The 24,636-nt window shown below is 47.4% G+C and overlaps 1 protein-coding gene across 1 annotated transcript in view; it reads right to left on the bottom strand.

Annotated features, from left to right (window-relative positions):
- The window catches only part of LOC136307309 (bifunctional heparan sulfate N-deacetylase/N-sulfotransferase 4), a 142,127-nt gene that overhangs the window by 57,211 nt on the left and 60,280 nt on the right, over positions 1–24,636 (bottom strand). The window contains exons 2-3 of the mRNA XM_066233960.1: positions 23,800–23,887; positions 17,171–17,325 (exon numbers count right to left, since the gene is read on the bottom strand). Coding sequence (XP_066090057.1) covers positions 17,171–17,325; positions 23,800–23,887 — 243 coding nt within the window. The remainder of the gene's footprint in view (positions 1–17,170; positions 17,326–23,799; positions 23,888–24,636) is intronic.

Genomic DNA, 24,636 nt, shown 5'->3' with positions numbered 1-24,636 from the left:
AGTGCTGAGAGATGCAGAGAGGAAGGGAAACGGAACGGAATCTGGGGGCCCCCTGGCTCTGGACCCCCACCACTCACTTCATTTAGTAAAGTACACGCTTCACGTGAGATGCCCACTTTGGGGAAACAGCTGGGTCCACAGGCACCAGGCATCAATTTATCAGGGGTAGTCAACCTTTTTATACCCACCTCCCACTGTCGTATCTCTGTTAGAGTAACATTTCCTCACCGCCCACCGGTTCCACAGTAATGGTGATTTATAAAGTAGGGAAGTCACTTTACTTTATAAAACTTATAAACCAGAGTTACAGCAAGTTAAAGCATATAATAATAATTAGCTACCAAGTACTTTATGTTGGATTTTCGCTAAGTTTAGCAGAATAAATTTTTATAAAACAACTTACTATAGTTAAATCTATCTTTTTATTTATACTTTGGTGGCTCCGCTACCGCCCACCATGAAAGCTGGAGCGTCTCCTAGTGGGCAGTAGGGAACAGGTTGACTACCACTGATTTAAAACAAGAATTCGAAAAAGTTGTCCAAGGGTAGTTTTTTATGGTGAGGTTCACGCTTCAGACCTGCCATTTCCTTTTGTGCCTTTATCTGTCCCCCTGAAGGTGCGTCTCTGCTTATGAAGACTTCCCGCAGGACAGGAACTCCCTGGGAGGTTGTAAGTGACAGTGCGCAGTAATGGCTGGAAGCAAAGGCGTCCATATGCAGAACATAGGGCTCTGCCTTGGCAATCACTTGTGTATTTTCCAGAGTCTGTCCTGATGAGGGGCAGTGACCAAGTCCAGAGGCTGCCAAGCCCGAGTCACGTCCACACACAGCTCTGAAGGTGCCCCTAACTGCCGAGCCTGCCGCCTTCACTCTGCCCGGCCGGGACAGACTAGTCTCTCTTCACAGAGACGATGCCTTTTCTAACATTGATGTTGAGAAACGACTCTGTAGAAAGACTGAATCACGCGATCAATGCTACAAAGTGAGTGGCAGTCTCCCCCTGGGCACGGGGCATATTCAGAACCCGGCCCATGCTGGAGAATGACCCTCCTTCCCAGGAGTCTTTCCAACAAGACAAGGCTGGAAAGTCCACTGACAAAGCCACCTGGGAATGACCAGAGGGAGCAGGCCACTCCTGTCCCTGACATGTCCCTGGGACCATGATGCCCAGAGAACTGTCATGAAGGGGATGAGTGTCATTGGAGAGCTGGTCATGTTGCTCTGAGTGTGAGACAGAAAGGAGCATCCTTGTAAGAGAAACTCGGGCTTGGAGCTGCTCTGCGCCTGCTGTCGGGGGTCCGGGGGGCATCGGGTGTTGGGTGTTCAGAGATCTCTCGACTTACAGGAAAGGGGAGGGCCATATGCCCAACGCCTAGGCCTCCTGCAGGAGACTCACGCTGAGGGTCCATGACGGTCGTGCCCTGTGACCCGTGACTGATCAATAGTCTCACTGACAGTGCATGCATCCTCACAGTCGGTGCGAATCCCTGTGTTAGCTCTCGTTTCCACCACCACCACATGTGTGGGGCCCAGGACACTCAACGGGGACATCGAGTCCCAGAAACAGAGAGATGAAAAATAAAATCATGATGGAGAATTGACCCGTCAAACAGCTGTATCTTCTCAGGAAGGGAAGGTGGCCTTTCCTGTCTGACGGGCAGTAACATGAGTCGTTGAACTTCCATGGGGAAAAGAAAACACAACAGGAGGCAGAGAACAATCGATTGGGGGAGGAGGAAGGAAGGGATAGTGAAGAGATTTTATTATAGTTACTGATTTCCGGGGCCTCAAAGTTACCCTGCTTGTACGGTCATCTTATCGCCCTGACCACCGGGGCTCCATCAAAATAATAAATCCCACAAGATAATTATGCGTTTATACTGTTCCCATTGAGGCGATGATGAAGAATGAAAAGTCACCTCCTTGTCACTCCTCTCCTGTCAGGGAGGGGTTTGCCAGGCCAGGCACTGTCATTCTTGATTGTCCAGAGCGTACGACGCGCTCCGCACAGACCGGTCAGCTAGAAAGTGAACTGGACGTCACCCACACCCAAGGACGCCCAAACCACAAAGGTGGAAAGGCTTTCTGATGTAAATACAGGAAGCACTTGACATCTTAAAAGTAGACAGAGAAATAACAGAATAAACTAACTCAGACATAGGCTCTTCCTGTCCGTCACAACAACGTCCCCTAGGGCAGTGGTCCCCAACCTTTTTTGGGCCATGGACCGGTTTAATGTCAGAAAATATTTTCACGGACTGGCCTTTAGGGTGGGACAGATAAATGCACAAAATAAAATTATGTGACCGGCGTAAAAACTGTGGTATTTTTAAATATAATTGTCGAACTTACAAGACAAGCGTCAAGAGTGAGTCTTAGACGGAGGTAACAGAGGGAATCTGGTCATTTTAAAAAAATAAAACATCATTCAGACTTAAATATAAATAAAACGGAAATAATGTAAGTTATTTATTCTTTCTCAGTGGACCGGTACCAAATGGCCCACGGACTGGTACCGGTCTGCAGCCTGGGAGTTGGGGACCACTGTCCTAAGGGATGGAGGGGACTCTGTGAGGAGATGACCACACACATTGAGAGAGGAGTTTAACCTGATCTGTGATGTTAAGTCCCCAGTTGATTGGAAAACAGTAATTATATAGACAGTGTAAGAAGAGTAATGGTTACCATTTCTCAAAGACAAGAGTAAAATAAAATAGAAGGAACCCTCCCTCCATAATGGCCACTGGCACGATCTCATGACATTTTTCTTTGGTCACGTCTCTTTACAGGGGCTTACACCTGACCCTTGTGAATGCAACGTGTTTTCACACTCATGTCGAGTGAGGTCCCCGTGTCCATGTGGAAGCCGAGGCTCAGGGAGGGGACACGGGTGGCCCACACTCATGGACATCAGAGCTACAGTTCTACCCGAGGTACCCCTGGGACGCACGGACTGAGTGTGCTTTCCTAAGTGCTTGCTGCGGCTCCTGAGCCCCGAGTTCATCGCGACCAGAGGGAACTGGTTTCAATACACCTTTGAATACACAGGTCCTCTCTCGTTTTACCCAGAGAGGTAAGGAAACAAAACACCACGTTTCCCAGACTGCTCTGCAACTATGGTTTTTGGTGCAAACAAGGGTCAGCCCTTGAGAAGGACCCGGGATGGACGTCAGAGGACAGGAACCTGGTGGAAGTGGACATCTGGCAGCCCCTGGCTCCTGTTGCTGGTGGAGAGGTTGAGGAGGGAGAGAGGGGGCTTTTTGGAGGCAGCCTAGGTTCTCGTTTGCAGGACCAGGCGGAGACTCCCCACTCCTGACAGAGCCATCCCCAGGGGACCGCCTTCATCTGACTCTGTGTCCCCTGAGGACTATCTCCGAGCATCGAGCGTTACTCCATCAGCCGTCTCGAGGATATGGAAGTGCTTACGTCACCAAATAAACATTCTCCCCATTGAAAATGACACTGCCTGGCTTTTGCTCCAAGCATTCAGGTACAAGTTGGTCTTTGCTCCTTTCGAACAAGCACGGAGGGTGTGGGAGTCCAGGGGAGATCTCAGTGGTCTAGAGGGTCTGCTGAGGCTCTACTCAGTATTCCTCCAAGAAAACCCGCTGCTACCTGCAGACGCCCACTGGTCCAGCCGGGTACTGGCCCGTCCACAGGTGATTGTTGCATTTTATGGGCTGAGTGCCCCATGCCCAGGGCAACAGAGGAAATCAGTTAGAGACCAGTCGATGCCAATAAGAATCGGCACAGGTACTGGACTCCACTCCGGTGATGAAACTGTGGAAGGGGAGAGATTTCATTAGAGGGGCATTGCTCCCGTGGGTGGGCAGTGCCAGGCATTGTGACAGGGTACACAGCAACACCCCGTTGTATGAGGATAACCACAATGCCATAACCATCACCTGCCGAGCGAGAGAGATCCACAGGTGAGCATGAGCGGTGCCTTGGTGCGGTACCCCGTGGTCAGTCACTCACAGACACTGTTTAGAAGACCTGGCACACAGAGGGAACCAGAGCAAATGAGGGAATATGGGAGTCAGGAGGTCGGGCTCGTGCTCACACAGAAGGCATTCCCTAGACCTCCCGTAGTCGCGCATAGAAACTGAGGAGCCAGTGGAGGTCATGATGCACGGAGGAGGGAGGCAGACTGCTACTCCGACCGCTGTGACCCTGTGTCGCACTTGGGGACTTGCATTTTGTAGGACCAGCCCAACAAATATTTAGGATGGACTTATGTCTCCAGTTCTTAGCACTGTGCCTGAGACATTATTAGTGTTATTTATTTATTTATTTATTTATTTATTTATTTTTGTATTTTTCTGAAGTGAGAAGCGGGGAGGCAGTCAGACAGACTCCCACATGCGCCCAACCAGGATCCACCCGGCATGCCCACCAGGAGGCGATGCTCTGCCCATCTGGGGCATCCCTCTGTTGCAACCAGAGCCACTCTAGTGCCTGAGGCAGAGGCCACAGAGCCATCCTCAATGCCCGGGCCAACTTTGCTCCAATGGAGCCTTGGCTGTGGGAGAAGAGAGAGACAGAGAGGAAGGAGAGGGGGAGGGGTGGAGAAGCAGATGGGTGCCCCTCCTGTGTGCCCCGGTCAGGAATCGAACCCAGGACTCCTGCACGCCAGGCCGACGCTCTACCACGGAGCCAACCAGCCAGGATCATTATTGGTGTTTAATGAACCTTTTAAAGGAAAAGATACATTAAAATGTTATGAAGTACATTCAACAGGGTTGTGCAATGAGTTAACATAAAAGGAAAAGGACTGGAATGGCAGTAGTGTCAGTAGACACGCTGGTCGTGCAGAGAGGAGGCATTCCACAGGACCCTGCTGAACTCCACAAATGGGCTTGTTATCCTGCACACACAGCTCCTTGGGGTGACACTTGGTGCTAAAGAAAACTGATTTCATTCCCTGCTCTCCGTTTTCATGAGGACCTGGGATGGTGCGGTCCACTTTGAAAATGATCCCAGCACCATGGATGTCCCACTTGTGTTTTGGAAACGGTCTGAACTTGTCTTCTGTTTCCCTAAGAGATCAAGTCATGATGGGCTTGATCAGTCCTGGAGATGGGCTGGGGTCAGTCCTGGCCATTCTTGGACGGAAGCCTGGTAAAGGGTGACACTCTCTGGAGAGCATGTGTGACAGATGGATTTTTTCTTTTGTAAAAGAAACAGCACAGCAATGGCCGGCTTCTCCGGGGAGAACTTCCCGACACTCAGTAGAGCTATTTTGGGAGCAATTGAGATACATTCCTTTCAAACTCCTGACCCTGCTGAAAACCCGCTCTCTGCTTCGAGGAAACTAACAGAAGAACGAGGCCGGATTCCTACTGTTTAAATGTGGCTGAGGAGGCTTGTGGATTGCTGACTTATTTTTTGGCCAAGAATTCTTACTTTATTGACAATACAGATGCTTAACGCCTCTCAGTTCACTGATTTCCTTTATTTACCACGTATCTGCTACATCCTATCTTGGGCCAGGGACCATGCCAGGTGCTGAGGGGACAAGCCATGAACAAAGCAGACATAATTGCCTCCTGTGAGGGAAGTGAGACCATGAGGACACAAAGCCAGCAGGTGAAGTGTGTCATCTACTACATGGAGAGAAAGACAGCAGAGAAAGGGAGGAGGATGAAGGGGCGCAGGCCGCGGTATTAAATGAAAGCGCGCAGTGAGGGTCCCACGGAGAAGGTGACATTTTTCAGTCTTAGCTTGTGAGGGAGGGAGTCTTTCAGGGGCCTGGGGAGGGCATCCCTGGCAGAGAGGACCGTGCATACAGCAGTACATCCAGATGACCCAGCCTGTCTCCCAGGTCACATGGTCATGACCTTATCTCTTCAGGAAACAGAAGACAAGTTCAGTTCCAGAAACACAAGTGGGACAGCAATGATCCCGGTATCGTCCTCAAGTACCCCAGGCATTCTGGGGGGGAACATAAGAATTCAGTTGTTTTGGAGCAGAGCCGTGAAAGTGGGGAGGCTTGGGGTGGGGTTGACATTAGGGGCCGGGACGGACAGCCTTGCACGTTGCTCATGGACCAACTCCAGGAGGTGCTGTTCACCAGGTCCATGCCTCTGCCAAGGTGGTTCAGGGAAGGAGGGCGTGCCGGTCACTGTCACTGAGGTCCTTCCACATCGCCGTGAAGGCGGAAGGCCCGGGTGTTTGCCCTGTGATGAGATGGCACGGGCGCGTTCTGAGCAGCGAGATGGTGAGATCTAGCCCACCACCAGTCGGAAAGTTCTCTGGCTGTTCTGCGGGGAGCTGACCAAAAGGGAGTCAGGTGGAAATCAGGAGCCAGTTGGTCAAGTTCCTGAAACAACCAAGGGAGGAGATCAGAGCCTCTTGGACCCAGGTGGGCTCAACGCCGCCGGCGGGAAGCGGGTTTTATCCTGGACCCACTGTGCGGGCGGAGCCCCGGGGAATGGCTGACAGACTGACCACAGAACATGGCAACCAGGATGCTGTTTCCATCAGGCAAAACTTGACACAGGTCTGGGGGAAAGACGGACACTGGTCTAAGATGAGACATCCCTTTCAGGTGCCCAACAGGAGGTCAGGGAAGAAGACAAAAGCTCAGGCCCACCGTTTGGGGGACAGGCGTCAGCTGCGAATCTGCACTTGGTGACTTACCAACAGATTATCTAAGTCATCAGACTCATGAAGATCACCCCCAGAATGAGCACGGACACGGAGAGAAGAGGAGGCGCAAGGACAGATCTGTGGATCATGCTATCACCAGAAAATCAGAGAGAAGAGAAGAAACTCAGGAATATCTTGAGAAAGGGGACAGCTAGGGACACGCAGGCATACCAGGTGTCTACAGGAACCAGGAGGCCATCAAGGCAAAAGTTTCAAAAGGGATTTTGGAGTCCCCGGGCCAGACGGCACCAACAGCGATGCCCAGTGAACTAGGGACTGCCCGTGGGGGACAGTGAGGTCTGAAGCAGGTTCAATTTGAAGCCCAACACGTGAACCACCCTAACATGCTGACAATTAGGCAGTGGCTTGCACGGGGGGTTACACGTGTGTCACAGAAGATTTTATGGGTAAAAACAGCTAAGGTTGTGTGTTATTCAAAGGAACCTGACTTTTTCTTTTGTGTTTTGACCACAGTTCATTGTTCTGGGTAATAGAAACCAAACTTACTATTTCAAGGAAATATTTGTTTTCCTTAAAGCAAGTAAGTTCAATAGGCACAACGGCTCTAAGCGGTGATTAGCATATCTCCAGGGGAAATCTCTGTGGCAATGTCTCATCTATTAGCTCCTGAGAGGAACTGGAGACCTGCTTGCTCATCTTCGAAGAGGACTTAAATTAAGCTTAAAAACCCTAATGCAGAAATAAAGTCTTTCGAGGCTTCACACGTAACTAAAGAGCTGGTCACAAGTACCCAGGATGGACAGATGCAAGCCCACAATGGAGTCACAGGAAAGGGTTTAAGCGACATAAACAGCTCATTCCCTTCAATTATTGCTGCCCAATGTTCAAGTGCACTTTGTAGCTGGTATTTATTCCTTTGAGGTTAGATATGTCCAGAAATAAAATAGCTACTTGATAGGAAAAGGCTGTCACATCTAAAATAGAAATCTGAAGGGATGAGGTTTGTGATGTTGTCTTCTGTTAGGACAGTCAAATAGACAAATATTTATTGTACAGATTTTCTGTCTAAGGGAAATTCTTTCGTCTACCTGCCAATACAAGACCAGCAAGTCAAGGACTTATCATGATACAACACATGACAAAAAAAAAAAAGGCCACCCCCCCCCCCCAAATCCACTGCTAAGCATTATGGATATTAATAGCTAATGAAATACCAATTCTAATTTGCAGGCAAAAAGTTCGTCCTATCTTTTATGCTGTAGGTCTGGTGAGAACAGGAGTTGAGAACCTTGGAGATAGCCTGTATGAGCTAGTTAGGAACAGAAGTAAGCAGTAACACCCCACTTGTAAGTATCCCTGTCACAGGATGGTTGAGGAAGAAATCAAGAGATTTTCCCTTTCCCTGGCCGGCTAGTTTAGGGGTAGAGCATCGGCCTGGCGTGTGGAAGTCCTGGGTTTGATTCCCGGTCAGGGCACACAGGAGAAGCACCCGTCTGCCTTCTCCACCCTTCCCCCCTCTTCTTCCTCTCTGTCTCTCTCTTCCCCTCCTGCAGCCAAAGCTCTATTGGAGCAAAGCTGGCCTGGGCGCTGAGGATGGCTCTATGGCCCCCACCTCAGGTGCTAGAATGGCTCCAGTTATAATAGAACAACAGTCCTGAGGGGCTGAGCATCATCCCCTGGTGGGCTTGCCAGTGGATCTTGGTTGGGCGCTTGTGGGAGTCTGTCTGACTGCCTCCCCACTTCTCACTTCAGAAAAATTAAAAAAAAAAAGAGATTTTCCTTTGTCATGCAGCGCACGCTGAGTGTTACGCTGTTTACCCATTCCAACTTTCTATATTCATCTTTTAAGTTTTGTATATCATCTCCCTCTCAATAGAGGAAAGTCTATGTTCTTCAAGAGTCACCTTTGCAGAGGTCACGGAGGGATGACCTTCATCGTCTGGACTGGGGGTAACAAAAGGACACCATGCAAAGAGGGCACACAAGCTGGTGGTTCCTTTGACCTTGGGGAGACACTGTCTGAGGGACCACCAGCTCTTGCTTGGGGTGCATAGAGTATGATTGAGGAGCACGGGGCTGAGAACCTCGTGGCAGAGCATGGGATCAACAGGTGACCACGCACATGTCACTCGCACTTGAGCTGAGAGCTTCTACTGTCATGTTAGAAACAACCCTAAGGAGCTTGCGAGGGCTGATCCCCAGGCTCAGGGCAACGCAGACCATGGGATTTCAGAAATACCAGGGACCTCCGTGGTCCTCTAGTCTGACGGCATCATCGGAATAGAATGGGAGCATGGCAGCTAGACTCAGACAACATGAACGTGGCCACAAGAGAAAGCCACCGATCTTACCAACCACAGACTGTGAAAGTAAGGAGAAAGTGGACACAGAACTCAAAAGTTCTAGGGCCACAGTTTACGAGCAAATAGCCCATGTCCTGTTGGGTGGCCCTGGGGACACAGCAAGGATCTGGCCTCACAATCATCTGTAGTGACAACAGAACTTTCGGTCCTTGTACAGAACGTGAGATGCAGATCTACGTGTGTGCATTCATTTAAAAGCAGGAAGTTACATATTTCAGAAAGTTCCTCTTTGAAATGGTGAAAGCCCTAGATCTCCCAAATCCTGACACTTTTCAGTGACAAACAGATAAGTAAAGGTTTAATCTCTAGGTGCGCCATCTTGGTCTCCTGAACAAAATACGGGAGTAGTGACATGATGGGAAGGCACGAAGGACTGCAGCAGACAACGTTGTCACATGAAAGCCGTGATGGCATTCAGCCAGTTCGCACCTGTTCGGCAGTTTGGATCCAAACTGCTCACAAAAATCAGAGGATATTTCAAAATAAATATGAAGCGATAAAAGAAGCATTTGATTTTTTTTATTAAACAAGAGCATCAGAAAAGCAAACGACAAGTCAAGGAAAGTTGTTCAATTATGCAAATGAGATGCAAAATCAACTTTTATTTCACTGGTGAAAATGCACCAGACAAAAGGCTGAAAGTACTGGAGTGTCTGCATGGTCCCTGATCCCCTCATTTTTGTGAGCAGTGTATAATTTTTCGTGGAGTCCGGCGAACTGGTGTTTAGAATGGCACTTGTCATCAGGGTTCTCTCTCTAAGGCGGGCGCCTGGGCAGCCACCCAATCTGGAAATCACAAGTTTACATTCCTTACCCCTTTTTAATATTCATTAGCGCAACAGCGTATTCTAAGTGTCCATAGTCATGTTCATTCCGTCCATAGGTAAAAAAAAAAAAAAAAGCAAGTGAGGACGCCCATCAAGAAGCAATATGGAAATATAGGTTAAATAACAGTTGGATTTTTTTTCATGTATTATTGAATATGTTCTCATTAATATTTTAAAACTCTTTCTTGTAAGATAATTTAGTTTTATATACCTCTCTTATTGTTCTTATATAAGCATTAAATGCAGGAAATAATAAACTACCTTTTGGTATATCTTTTTTTTTATACTTAAAACAGTCCTTAGGGCAGAGAACTGGTTGTTCCATGATTTGAATCCCCCCTGCACAAAAGGGACATAGTGGTGGACGAAGCCTGTCTGTGAACAACACTTTCAAACAATATATAAGAAAAGTTTGAGTATTTAACATAAAAAGCAATAATCATTAACAGAGGTAACGATAGAGACACCTGGGCTGACCACAGGAACGTAGGGAACTACTTTGGAGCTATCCTAAAAATGCCACCTCTAAGTCCATGTGCTATTTTCAGTAACAAAACCATGGAAGTGCTCATGGAAATGAGCTTCCAGTGGCTGCTGGGGCTCCGTGCTCCCTGTACGGTGGCTTTCCTCCTCCTTCCTGAGACTGCTCTGCTCATCACAGACTTCCAGTAAGCAGACTTAAATCTGCTCAAGGTCATCTGAACATTCCATTTTCTCAACATTTGGCAAATTTTCATTACTCCATCTTCTAAGGAAATGCTGTTAACTTTTTATTTTGTTATGTAATGCTTTCTTGAGTTAAAAAAAGAAAGCAACTTCTATTTTTGCTGACTTTGCTTCAGGATTTAAAATACGGATGTACGCAAATACAAAAAAAAAAAAAAAAAAAAAGGCACACCACAGATCTAAGAAAGTATTTCTGAAACCACAGTGCGTTTTCAGTTGAAAACCCAGCCCGGAAGTTCTGGAGGTTTCAGGGGAGATAACCAGCCTCCGTGGCTGCATCCCCATCACAGGGGTGAACTTCTCATCATGGGGGTGAACTTCCCATCATGGGGGTGAACTTCCCATCACGGGAATGAACTTCCCATCACGGGGCTGAACTCCACAGCCAGGATGGCAGCGATTCTGCTTGGAAAGAGTGAGGACCACAGGTCACATGAATTGACACTGAGAAACATGAGGTAAATTAAACGTGGTCCCTCTGCCTTCCAATCACTGAAAAACCCTGCAGGACCCCCCAGGATGGGAGCAAGGGGCTCTTCTCCTAAGGTAGTCTGGAGGGCAGGGTCTCAATGACATGTCAGCGAGGTCCATGTGGCTGCCTGGATTGGAATAGACTCAGGAGGGCCACCAGTGGAACTGGAGACCCATGGACTTGGGCACCAAGTGTCAAGACAGGACGGCTGAGTCCAGACCGCCTGCTGGGGCTGTGAGGAGCTCTGTAGAACCTCTTCCATCAGGACAGTCAAATGTGGTAGAAATTATTTTCAAACAAATCTAAAATGTTTAGGAAATAAACTAAGGACATACATAGTGAATATATGAAGAACTGTGGCAGGATGTGCATGTGAACCACGACCCACTCCCAGCTCTGAGGGACAAGACTTCTGCCCCAGTTGGGTCCATCCAAGTATGGCTAGGAGGGCCGGGCCGGCAACACCTCTCACCCCTCTGGCTCTGTGGACAGAACTACTCTGGGCAGGAGCAGCAGAGCGGACACAATGCCCTGGACGCAGGGGACCCGGAGCACTGGTACTGTAACGTGTCCCGGTTCTGGCTCAGGTATAAGGTGATGGTTCTTCCCCAGGATGGGCGGGCTGAGAAGACCAGAGGCCACCACCCCAGTCCAGCACCCGGCTCCTAAGTCTGGGTGTCACTCTGAGAAAAAAGTCCTTGTCTCCACGCTCCCACGCTCGGGTCCAGCACGTTGGCGTGGAGAGTCTGCCCCGGGTGGGGGGAGAAACGGTCACAGGGAGACAGAGCTGCGTTGGTTGTCAACGCAAGACAGCCGCGTCATCGTTCAGTGAAAACACTGTCCCGGCAGCTGTGGGAGGCCCTCCCCTCTTCTTCCTTCACGTCATAAATTTCACTACCAAACTCTTTTTATTTTTATACTAAAACCTCCGCGTGCTGACCTATCCTACAGGCTGTTGTGACCTTTCAAGGTTTTCCAGAGTTGACCCTGGATGAATTGTTTTTTGTTGTCTTTTTTTTTTTTTTTTTTTTGAGAACAATTTCAATGTTACCATTTTTCATATCAGGAAATATTGTGTCTAATCACAAGAAAACCATTCTTTGGCGTTCAGAAGTACGTGTCACCTTCTACAAGGGGGATTTGGAAATCCATGCCGTTCTTTCAAATCTTTCACTGATTACTTGTGAGTGAGACTTCTGACCACTCGATGAAATGTTGAGAAAGACTCCCACCATTCTTGAAAAGTTAGCCCTGCAGGTAGGACGTAATCTTTTTTTTTCCTTCAGGGTATGTTTTTTTTGGTCTCCGAGGAATAGTGAGCAGAAAAAAGCCACACTCATTTGAAGATTTTAATGGGTCTGCATGCGAAACTTTTAATACAACAAGACATCATGTGTTGCTCGCCCTGCCCCACCCCTGCTGTGGGATGAAAAGAAGCAACGGGGTCCATATGGCAGGCACGCCTCTTTTGAGGAGCAGGCCTGGGGCAGTGAGGGGTGATTGTGGTGACTGATTCCCCATCAAGCCCTGGAATGTGAGGCCGTGTTTCTTGTCCTCTGTTGTCATCTCCAGAGCATCACTTCCTCCAGTGACACGTTCACATGGCCGAGTGGCCACAGAAAGGTGTGAGTTATCGAAAGGAAGGCACTAAAAAACAAAGGGTGTGGCCGAAGCATGTCTGCAGTCGTTTGTGTGGACAACGTTGAGATGAAATAAACACGTGAGAACACAGGAACAAACTGCGTCTCACAGTCACAGCTGGAAACCACCTTTGGCCCCACCCTGGCATTTCCTCCACCCCGTGGCCTCACAAGGGACAGTGTCTTGTCACGACGTTTTCTTGACCGTCCCTGCTTGTCTTCAGACGGACACCTCCACACGTGTGCACACGTGCACACAGTCACACGGCAGGTGTGGTCACGGGTGAAGCAGGAATCCACGAGGGACATGCAAAGACACTCCTCCCAGACTCACAGCCTGCACGCACACATGCTTGCGGGTTAGACGCCTCTCAGACACGTCACCCCCCCGCCAGCCCACCTGCAGCCACTCTGTGTGCATGTGTCTGGGTTAAGAACGATGAGACGATGCCGTCAAGAGAGGTCTTCGGTGTAAGAAAACAGCAAAGAAACGGTCTTGCGATGTGTGCACCCCGCCCTTTGCAGACACCTTACAGCAGGAAACAACTCTATTCAGAGGGAAGTTAAAGAAACTCTACAGATAACCATTGTGATTGATGGTTGAACCAGTTTTGAAACATCTGTATGAAGCGACTGTATCATCGAAATCACTTCTGTTACTGTTGGGAGAATGACTGTGCTTTTTTCCCGCCGACAAGCCAAGGTCGCACCAAGGCACAGGGAGGGAGGTCAGGATGAGATGTAATAAGAAAAAAAAAAAAGACAACTTTGGATTTTTTTCAGTGTAAATTGGTCATGTGGTTTGAAAATTTCTCCCCATAATTGCTTCAGTCGCAGTTAGAGAGTATTTTACGATGCTCACCCCCAAGCTGTGGACAATGTGACCACCGCACTTTAGGATTGGAATTGATCGGGGGATTATCCGGTCCAGCGCCCTGGGATGGCAGGCAAGCCGATGTAAATTATTTATCCGAAAACTTGGTCATTCAGAGAATGACGAAAGGGGATCATCACGTGCCAGGGAAGAAAACAGTGGCAGGCAGACATGGGAGGCACGGCCAGCTGTATGAACACTTGTGAGGAGCAGTGGGGACCACCCTCAGCCGCCAGTACCTCACAGGGGTCTTCCCACCCCATCCCCCACTTGATACTGTTGACGGTGTTGTCATCTGGACACGGGAAGATAATCACCGACCACGAAAGAAGTGGGCGTCCTAGCTCTCAGATCCCACCCGTCCAGTCATCCTGTATCGACAGTTAAAGGTGATATTCTGATGGTCACTGTTCACGGGGGTCCTGGGCCCCAGAAGAACCATGTCATTTCACTCTGTGTGTGTGTGTTTGTGTGCGTATGCATGATCAGTGGACTTCATTTTAGTGTCAAAGCTGGCTACGCAACAGAGAACAATACTTTTTACAAAACAGAGTAATAGGCTTCCTTCCACCCAGCTCTTGGCCACGCTGACTGAACAACTGTAATTATTCTGATCAGACGGCAAACAGCCTCCAGCGTTTCATTACAAAGCACTCACACTCGGTGTCTTCCCCAGCGCTCAGCATGGCTTTTCAGAAAGAAGTTACACAGACAGGTGAGATCGACCATGATGAGCTAGAACCTATCTACCTGCCCAGAAAGCAAGGAAGGCTTCAGGGTGGGTGCAGGGTGAGGACGTTTCAGCCAATGAAAAAAAGTTTATATTCCAGGCAACCGCACTGAGAGAGATGTGGCATGCTTTCGCAAGGTGAGCTTCTTCTTCTTTTTTTTTTTTTGAAAAGGGAATATTTACTTAGTTATACAATGTTCCGAGCAGCACGGAATTTGTTAGACATTCCCTGAAAGTAGATGCAAATATCCTTATAAATCCACCTTTTGAAAAAAAAAACAACAGTGGGCCTTTGAAAGCAAGACATAACCGCCTACACATCTGGGTTTAGATGATTGTTGGCTAGTTAACATCCACTGGACGCCTCCTGCAAGCAGGCATAGCTCTGCACACATCAATCTTGCCACCAGGGCGACCCGAGCAGGTAGTTACAATTATTCTCATTTTACAGATGGGGAAACTGAGTCACAGAAAGGCTGAGTCACTATTTGGTGAAGATCAAGTTGCTGCCAAAGGGAGGGAGTCAGGATTCAGATCCAGATGTCATGGTGCTGCATCCGTGACCATGATGTGGGGGTGACACAGGCTGGGACTCGGAGATGGGGACAGCAGTGGGCTGGTGCGTCATCATTGACACAACTCGATAATCTAGGGCTCACACGGCCTTAGGTCTGTGCCTCCTAATGCGCTCTTCCATGTTGAAACACGCCAGCAACCCCACGGAGCGAAGAATGGCGTATGCTAAGTGAGACGGGTTTGAGCGGTTTTCCTGGGGCACCAGTCTTTGCTGATGCACCCTTGCGTCCCCCCACCCAAGGAGGTGCCTCTGAATACTTTTCTGGGAAAAGCTCTTCTGTCCTCAGATTGTTGAAGGGACGTGTGTTTTACTGAACTCTAGATCAGTGGCGGGTAGGCTTCCTGGGAAGGGCACAGAGGGCATCGACTTTAGATGGGTGGCCAGATGGCCCCGTTAGGAACGACCCAACTCCGCTGTTGGAAAGGCAGCTGCAGACAGCAGAGTGAGAGGTAGCGGTGTTCCAGTGGCCCTGTGTTTACGAACGCTGAAATTCAAATTTTATACAACTTATGACACACGCACGGCAGTATTGTGCCTGTGATTGCTTTTTTTCAATTGTTTAAAATGCAAAACAAAGAACAAAACTATCTTAGCTCAAGGACAATAAAGAGCACGTAGCAGGCCCCGCTTTGGCTGATGGGATGTAGACCCTCGGGCCCCCAGTCTTCAGCAGTGGTTTGAGGTCCCAGGGGTACACGTGTGTTAAAAATAATATAAGTGCAGCCACTTTAAAATGAAATGGAGCTTCCGTCCCAGGGGAACTGCTGTGCATGTCTTGTGCCTCAAACCTCTGGAGTGTTGAAAAAGGGCAAAATAACCTTTGGACCAGTACTCAAGAAGTCTGTGTCCCAAAGAACGTTGCAGAGATAACAAGAAAGCAGGTCTATAATGAATACAGTACGGATGACTGAATCCCGAGAATAAAGTTGCCTGCTAAGAAGGGCTCCTGGTGGCTAACTGGGTTCAAATAAAAAAACGGAGCCTGCCATCTGAGCAGCCCTTATAAAGGAGTCCCTGGGATCCTATTTCAACCAATGGGGTGGAGGCTTTTCCCATCCAATCTGAGCTGTGCAGCTATAGCCATCGGCTTCTTCACCCACCAACAAGAAACAGATCCATTCTGACCATCAGGACAGTCAGTACCTTTCGACCAATCAAACTTCAAGGATTTGGAGTCCTCATTTGCATGCGGAGGAACCAAGCAGAGGCCAGTGGTGGGGATTTCTGTCCATCTAAACCAGCTCCCCTCTGGCTCTGGAAGTGCACTGTCCCTTTTCATGGAAGACCAAAGACTGCATGTCCCTGGCTGAGCTGAAACACTGAAGATGTCTCGTGGAGCAGAGCAGATCAGCCCAGGTAAAGGCAGGCTGGCACAGAATGGGGCAGACCAGACCAGTGCAGCAAAGCTGACAGGCACGGAGCAGAGCTGCTTCCAGCTGCCCAGGGCTGCCTCCCAGCGGCGCTGTTTCCACCACCCTGTTCTATCACAATGGAGCTGTTCTGCACCAAATGAAATGTCCTCCTCCATGGTACCCCAAGCTGGGGAACCCTGTTGGTGTTGAACTATCACCAGCAACCACTGTGACGTGACTACCAGACTGAAAGTGACTGCCAACCACGACTGCCCGACTTACAATCAGCACCGCTTTCTTGGCTGATTGGCACTGACCCTCCTGTAATTGCCCCCTTCCCTCTCTCATAAACACCCCTCTCATTGGTTCCCTAATAGGAGAGCTTCCCAAAGAGCTGGTCTCTTTGGATCTCAGATGAGCGCTTGTTGTCTCTCATGTCGGCTTTTTCTTTTTTAGGTTAACACATGTCATCTGACAATTCGTCACACACGTAAATGCTCAGGCCCTCTGATAATGGGCTGGATCAGAATCTCCAGACCTCCTGTAGAAAGTCTTCTGAGTAAAAGCAGACACAGTAGGCCACCAGAACCACTGGTCTGAGGCCATCGCTCTGATGACTCCTGCAACAAATGCTAAGTGTCATAATGCATGTACCAGGAATACAATAAAGTAGTATTGTTCTCCTTCATGGATGCAAGAATAACCCTTCCATAAGATAGGACAGGGCAGCCTTCTGACAACGGCCTGCTTTTAAAAATACAATTGCTATCATCACATCACGGCCCAGAACACACATGCGCACGTGAGCGCGCGCGCGCGCACACACACACACACACACCTAAAACAAAATGACATAAAGCAATGTGTACCCTTAGCCCATGAGATACACTCTCTGTTGTTTCCTGTTCTACTGGATTTAATGCAATAAATTGACGCTGCAATCCACCAGTGGACGGTGGCTCCTGGTTTAACAAACGCTGCAGTAAAGTGTGCTCACCAGCGCAAACTCCTTGTTGAGAACCATCTGCTCCACCAGGGAGGACTCGTTGTGGAAGAGGTGGGGTTGCATGTGGCTCCACATGTGGGGGAACCACCAGAACTCGTCCACGGACCGGAGCAGCAGGTCATCACCCTCGTCCTCCTCCTCCGTCCCTGTAAAATGCAAGGTTACAGAGGCCTCATTGATAATTTCCTGGTAGCTTAAAGGTTATGTTTGTCAGGTTTTTGTTATTTTTCTTACCACTGATGCACAAATCCAATTTTGTGTTATAATAAAAAGAATGCCTGTAATCTATATCAGAGGCCACGGGGTTGGGGTTGGGATGGGGGCGGGGACCAGGGGGTGGTCGGGTGTGGTGGTCCCTGGTACAAAAAGTTGCTGAAATTAGGTCATCAGAGTATTTAGTCACTGACATTGTTTAGAATTGCTAGCCTATGGTGGGAACACGAAAACAAACTCCATTTTAGACTGTTTGCTTTTGTTTTAAAATCATGTCCTGAGAATTCTCTCCCTTGTTGCACGCATGTAGGATCCTAATCTATTCTTTTTTACTCTTAAAACTATTCCTGACCTAAGTCTAACACTGAGCTTAAAATTTAACTGATGAAATTTGTTAATGTTCTTGTGATTGTAAAAATAATATACGCAATTGAAGAAACGTGGAGAGCACAGACCCGTGATGCACAAAGCTCAGAGCCCAGCACAAAACAGAGACCGTGTTCTAGGACAAACCCGGGGAAATATTTTGGTGTCTTTCTTTTAAACCTTTCTCTACTTATTTTTTTTTCAAGTTGAGCCTCATCCTGCATAAATACTTCTGTGTGTCTTTACGTTTTTAACTGAACATTATGAATGTGAACATTTCCCCTTTTGATATCAAACGTAAGCAATGAATCTGTTGACACATGAGAAACACGACTTGAGACTTTAAAGCTACCACTCAATTCCCGTGCTCTAGAAGGAAAATTTGTTAGCAGTGCCCAATGCACAGAAAAACAAAAACAATAAATAAAAAAAAACAAAACCACTTGTCATGCCAAAGTGGACAAAAATAAAAAGAAAACAGTAACTTAGGGCTCAGGGAATTCCCTAAGTTGCAGCTTTTTTAGGAATGTTTTGACTGTATGTAATTATTCCCAGCATTTGTACAATTTTACAACATTCAGCCTGATTTTAAAATGGTCTGAATCGATGACGTGAGCATTGATTCCTATTTAAGCTATAAATACTTCACGAGATAAGAGAAGCCAAATACAGCCTGGCTTAGAGAGTGAGGTGTATTTACTTGGTTTATTTATTTTTTTATTTTCAGGGGGATGACTGACTTTTATATTCTTTACTTAAATTAAGCAAATAAACATGAGTGTATTTTTTAAAGACATCTTCTCCAAACGTTCTACCATAGGTTCCACAGTCAAGAGTCCATTGGTCGTGTTGCAAGAAGTGTGACCGGTTATGTTCACAAAAATTAAGGGATCAGGGGACGTGCAGCCACTCCTGTATTTTCATCCTTTTGTCTGGTGCATTTTCACCAAGGACATAAAAGTTGGTTTTGCATCTCATCTGCATCATGGAACAACTTTCATGGACTTGTTGTTTGCTTTTCTGATGTTCTTGTTTCACCAAAAAGGATCAAATGCTTTTTTTTTTATCGCTTTATATTCATCTTGAAATCTCCCCTAACGTTTGTGAGCGGTATAGTTGGTGTTGATCAAAACCAGGATCAGAGCCTCCTTCTCCCGTTTGACTTGACGATGTGATCTTGGAAAGGAACCTTCCTGAGGCTCCATTTCCTGGTCTGAAAGTGGGGACATAAATAGGCGTGGCACAGCGTCTCTTTGGGGATACAGGAGAGCGATGCGTTCAAGCGCTCAGTCCGGTGACTTGCAGAGAGTAGCACAGTCATAGCTATTAGGATCTCTTCCTCTTTAAAATAATATCCGCTGTCTTTTTACTTGCAACGCTCTATATGTATATCCTGCCTAGACGATTCATTTCTGACCGTCAGGGATTGGACCTCTTTTGCCTGCAGGGTGCTGGCTGCGCCCTAGAGCAGTAAAGAGTAAGTGATTGAGTTTAGTCTGCAAGGCAGTGAACGCCAGAGCTTCCGCGGTCTGCTAAGTGCACGCTGACTTAGCATGAGTGTATCAGTGTCTGTGCAGTCTCTGGGGGGCCGTCCACAAGCCACCGTCCTTGAAGTGTGTGAGGGCCCCCCAGGCTCTGAGTTTGGGGTGCTGTCACCACTATAACGACTGTTCCTACACAAAGAGGAAACAGGTTTGGGACACGAAGAAGTCCTAAGAATAAGATTGAGCAGACAGGAATTCTTAATTTTTTGCTGCCTTTCTTTAAAATGGTAGTGCTACAGACTTACACTTCCTTGACTTCTATTAACCTCTCAGGAATCTCAAATACTGAGATCCGAATGAAGAAAAGTGGATCACACATCCTCAGATGGACTTCAAGCAGGAAGTGTCTTTGCTAAGGACCGAGTATTTTTCATGGCTGTGGTCATGGCCGACTGGGGCAGAGATTAGGAAGCTACTTCATGTCACATGCGATGAATGACATGATATGTCTGCCACCATCCTCTGGGCTTGGAATCTGGAATGTTTAAGAAAGGGCACCACGGCCTTCCCACACCCTGACAGCTACTGTGGGTGCAGGAGGGGGCGTGCTTAATCGAAGGAAACTTTCGCAGACTACCGCTATAAATAGATGCTTTGCCGTATAAAATCTTACTGATTTGTACACCAGAGAACGTGTTAGTGTATAAACACTGCCCACAAGGCTGAGAGTGGTTGTTCAAACCTCTTTCTTCCGCCTCGTGGGTTAACATCTTGTCGGCGGGGTACTTGACATGGGTGGTGTGATCCAAAGCCACGCCAGGCCAGGTCCCGACCCCGGAGGCCGCCTAGTGACACCAAGTCACGCCCAAGGGACTTGATTCGCAAAGCAGAACTTCCGATGTTATCAGATCCAGCTGAATGAAATCGTTCAATTCTTATTCACTGTCAACCTACTTTTCTACACAGACTTGGTACTTAACTTTCACGTGAGAATACAGCTGGTGGTTCGTTCATGCTCGTATTTAACACAAGTTACAGACCGTGGAAGTCTTTGGGGTCAAACTGAGCCTATTTGGGCTCCTCACCTGATTCACATTCAAGTCTACACTGCCGTTTATTAGAAACAGAGTGTTTTTGTTCTCATTTAAAAGTTGCTTCCTTTTACTTTCCTTGATGCCCAGGAAATAAGAACTGTTTCAGTTCCGAAGTAAATGACGGGAGAATGTATTCCTTTGTTTTCACTTTTGACAGATGTGTGTCATGGGATATGAGTGTGTTTCTATCAGTTCTCAAAGTCTGCCACAAGAAGAGTGATTTTAACAAGATCTGGGCTATCGGTTAATTCCCGTAAGGTGCCATTTACCACGGAGGTAAGCTATACACAGCTCCCGTGCCTGCACTATTGCGGTTGTACAAGTGTCCAGCTTGTGGTTTGCTCATCACACAGGAGTGTTGTCATTCCTGAATGATAAGAAGATGTTTTCTAATTTTCTTTTTACACTGAACCTGGTAAGGTTGCCCAGAGTTGGGTAGAGAATAAACTGATTTTGAATATTATACTAAATGAAAAGAACTGTGTTGACATAGAAATTAATGAAAAGCTGTCAATATTTCCAAAATATATAAAACCCAGAGACATGTGACTTGCTCACCACTTATTTTTGATAATATTTGATATATATATATATATATATATATATATATATATATATATATACATAACACTTCTAAAAGTAATAATCATAAACGCTCCCCTAGCACTCACAATGTGCCATTCTAGCATCGTGAGTCTCCTGCTGGAGAAGGCAGGAGTTCAGGTACAAAGGGTCCCACAGCAAGCGGAATGTCAGAGCACGGATCTGAACAAAAGCTGATCTTGGAACCAATGCTTTACACAGAAAAGCAAACAAAACAAAACAGAAACAAAAACAAAAACAATCAAAGGAGAAAAAATGTAACTCTTAGTTTCACTTTTAGGTTCAAAAGTTGATCGTTTTAGATCAAGTCTTTCTTTGTAAAGTGAACTCTAACGGGAAAAGACCAGTCCTAACCCGATTTGCCAATGTTATTCACGAAGTCACTGAATGAGTTGTATTCAATGGATTATTGATTAGAAAGAGCAGCGATTGTCACCTCTGGAAGTCCTGTCCTATGAGAATCACCTGCAGCCCTTCCTCCGGCTAGAAGGCGCCCCCCAGGCTGCAAAGCCCCCACGCCTTCATCGAGCAGCCAGAATATTTCCAGACTGAAATATTTTACTCACAACTCCACGCTTTATATATATATATATTTTTTTTCTTTTTTCTTTTTTAATCCATGGCAAGTTCTTCCTCCTGTAGTTTGGCGCCTGCGAGGGTCTGGCCTTTAAGGGAAGGCTCAGCCACGTGTTGGTTTGGAGGGACTGTTTTCAGCATGCGAGCAGAGGAGAAGGCAGGGGAGCTACATGTCAGGGAAGCCACCTCAGACAGGCGGGCTCTGCCCTTGCAGCGCTGGGCGTGTGTGATTAAATGTCTTCGGAACAGTGCGGCCCGTCACTCAGCATGGCGCCAGGTGCAGCAGGAACATCAGATCATTCTGGGAGTGAACGGACAGTCCTGTGACAAGGCTCACAGCTACACATGTAATACTCCATGCAGGAAAGCAGCTGGGTGGGGTGGGGGGTACTGTGGGCTCGAGTGAATGAGAGTGAGCTCCGTATGATACAGCAGCACCCTGGACGTATTGCTTAATCTGTAATGTGTGCTATCACCACAACATAACAGAGGGTTCCTTCCATTCTTTCTGTTAGGTTAACGCCAACCTACAGGCTCGAGGCGGTCTGTTTCAGAGATATCATTAAAATGTAATTTTTTTTTATCCTCCTCGAATAACGGTCCTTGTGATACTAAGTCGTTGCCGTGCGTTTCCCGGGGGATGTGCACAGCGCATGCGCTCAGGGCTATAACAGAGAAAGGATGAGAGATGAGCTCTGTCAACACAAGCTCGGACCATTGGGCCGGCCTGGGTATGAAAAGCAAATGAAAGCTGAGCACTGATCCAGATATATTTCAGCCCCAAGGACGGCTCTACTGACACTACTACCCAGCTGTGTGAGGCACAGTCGTCGTGTTCATGTGAGCACGCCAAACCGTGTTTTTCCTGTGCATGCGTGAGTAGACACAGCCTGTAGAGCCATGTGCTTTCTGACGTCATCGTCAGAGCTTTGGAGGCCTGAACTTGTTTCTCTGGGGTGGATGAGTGGGGGGAGGTGCCTTGAAGAAGATTTACAAAACCAGGTCCGTTTTCAAACGGTAAGCTGGAACTGCTTTGCCCGTGCTGGTAGGAGGACCCCAATCTCTCTCTGCAGAGGGTCCTTTTAAAACAGGCAATCATGTGATTCATCAGCTGGGTTCAAATACTAATTTCCCTTCCATCTCTTTAAACAGCTTTCCGGGTTTCAAAGCAGGAGGGGAGAAAAAGCATGAAAGAAAAGTCAAGACGAGGTCGCTGCGTCAACATGCTAACTAGTCCTGCCAAGCCTCTTCGGGGAAAACATTGTAAAACGCCTTTTTGGGTCAATGAGCTGCATCTATGATCAGTAAAGATAGCTTTGCACGGGACATGTTTAATGAGTCAACAAATGGCAGGTGTGCTTAGGTAACACCACACAATGCGAAGGGAGCGCGAACTCACACCAGGGTGTCCAGAAAGCCGCAGCCAGCAGGTGTGCTGCCTGGAAACAGGCTCTAACACACCCCGTGGGCTGTCTGTGTCATTGCTGTGAGACAGATCCTGCTCTCCTGTGAACTGCTGCCACCCACATGGCTTTCTCCACACGATTGCTGGACATGTTAATACTGAGATGCAGAGAATGAGAGTCACCTTCTGGAGCTGAGGGTGACAAGTGTCAGAACACAGAGGTGTGTGTGGACACCAGTCGCCTTCTGAGAACTTGTGGTATGGCTGAGATGTGAACGGACGCACAACTGAGGCTGGATGGAGATGGCAAAAAATAAAAAAAGATAAAAAAATTGCAAGCCTGATTGTGACGGCTTTATTGCATGTTGGACCAAATTCTCAACAACGTCTTTAGGGGAAGTGTCCTGTGAGGGAAGGTCCATTGGAAAGGATGACCTTTCCAATCCATTCATTTTCACTGAGGCTATAAAATTCCTCTCTCATTAACAAATATTGTTTTTTTTTCCAAAGAAAAATAATAGTTTACAAAACTGTCACCTCAACTATCGACAATCTAAAACCAGTGTCTACTGTCACGAGCGTCCAGCGGTCACTGTGCTGTCTGCTCACACGGTGGCGGGAACTCAAGGCATGCAGTAATGCCTGCCCAGCGGCTCTGGCTTTTTCCACTGAGCTCCTCCTCTCCTGCCCTTGCTCCTAAAAGCGCATCTGCCCAGCAAGCCAGCACACTGATGTTGTACCTGGTCCCCTTAGAATGTGCCCGGGCTCCCCCCGCGATCAACCGATCAGCCTGGCCGTCCTGCTCGCCGGCCCCACGGCACGGGCGCCCTCCTTTCTCCTGTCTACAGGGAGCTGTGAGGACACCAAGCCCCTTCTTACCTGTGTGGTAAAACTTCCCTGAAAATCCAAGGTTGAAGGTAAAGTTTGCAACCTGAGAGCGCAGTAAATTTTGGGTCTCTAGTAATGCCTGAAATAAATAAGAAATTAACATGATTTTAGAAGAATAAATAGGAAGCTGTGGGCTGCCTCTTTTTCAAATGTGGATGCTTGAGGGGAACAACATGGAAACGGCCTTGCTTTGGGATTTTGTTTTTGTTTTGTTTTGTTTTGTTTTCCAATGGGCTCCCATTAGGTGCTAGTCCTCGGTCAGGTGTCCAGTCACTCTGGTGACATTGTTTATGGAAGTTGACCAAGTTCAGCAGCAGTTAAGTTCTGAGCACAGTCTAGGTCACCCAGAGGCAGTTCCCTAACACACAGAGAGCTGGCGTCCCTTTTCCTGTCTGTGCAAGATTTCTGGAATTCCAGATCATTCAACTTATTTCCTTGGAGAATTTTTTTTTTTTTTCAGAATGACTAGCTATGTAGACAAGTCCTGTAGTTGCTGGTAGGGAATAGGAAGGTAACTCTCTTTGAGTTGCTGAAATGTGAGTATTTTCTCTCACTGGGCTGGCCGCCTCAATCATTCTAAAAGGCCTGATTATTGAGTTTAAAAAAGCTTTGGTTTTACTTTGCAAACTAGAGAGCAGCATTTCTTACATAGAATGTTGATTGCAAATCTTGAGACATGAACAGACAGGGCAGGTAAGACCCAGATGGCCAATTTTAGGAAGAAAAAAAAAAAAAAACCTCTACATGTGGCCCCAGTTCCCCTAATTTCTTCATTTGTAATTAGTCCCTGTGACTTTTTTTACTTCAGACAGGGTAAGAATTTATGGA

This window comes from Saccopteryx bilineata, chromosome 1 (genome assembly GCF_036850765.1).
Source record: "Saccopteryx bilineata isolate mSacBil1 chromosome 1, mSacBil1_pri_phased_curated, whole genome shotgun sequence".
NCBI classification, from domain to species: Eukaryota; Metazoa; Chordata; class Mammalia; order Chiroptera; family Emballonuridae; genus Saccopteryx; species Saccopteryx bilineata.
This window is presented reverse-complemented; position numbering and strand designations above follow the sequence as displayed.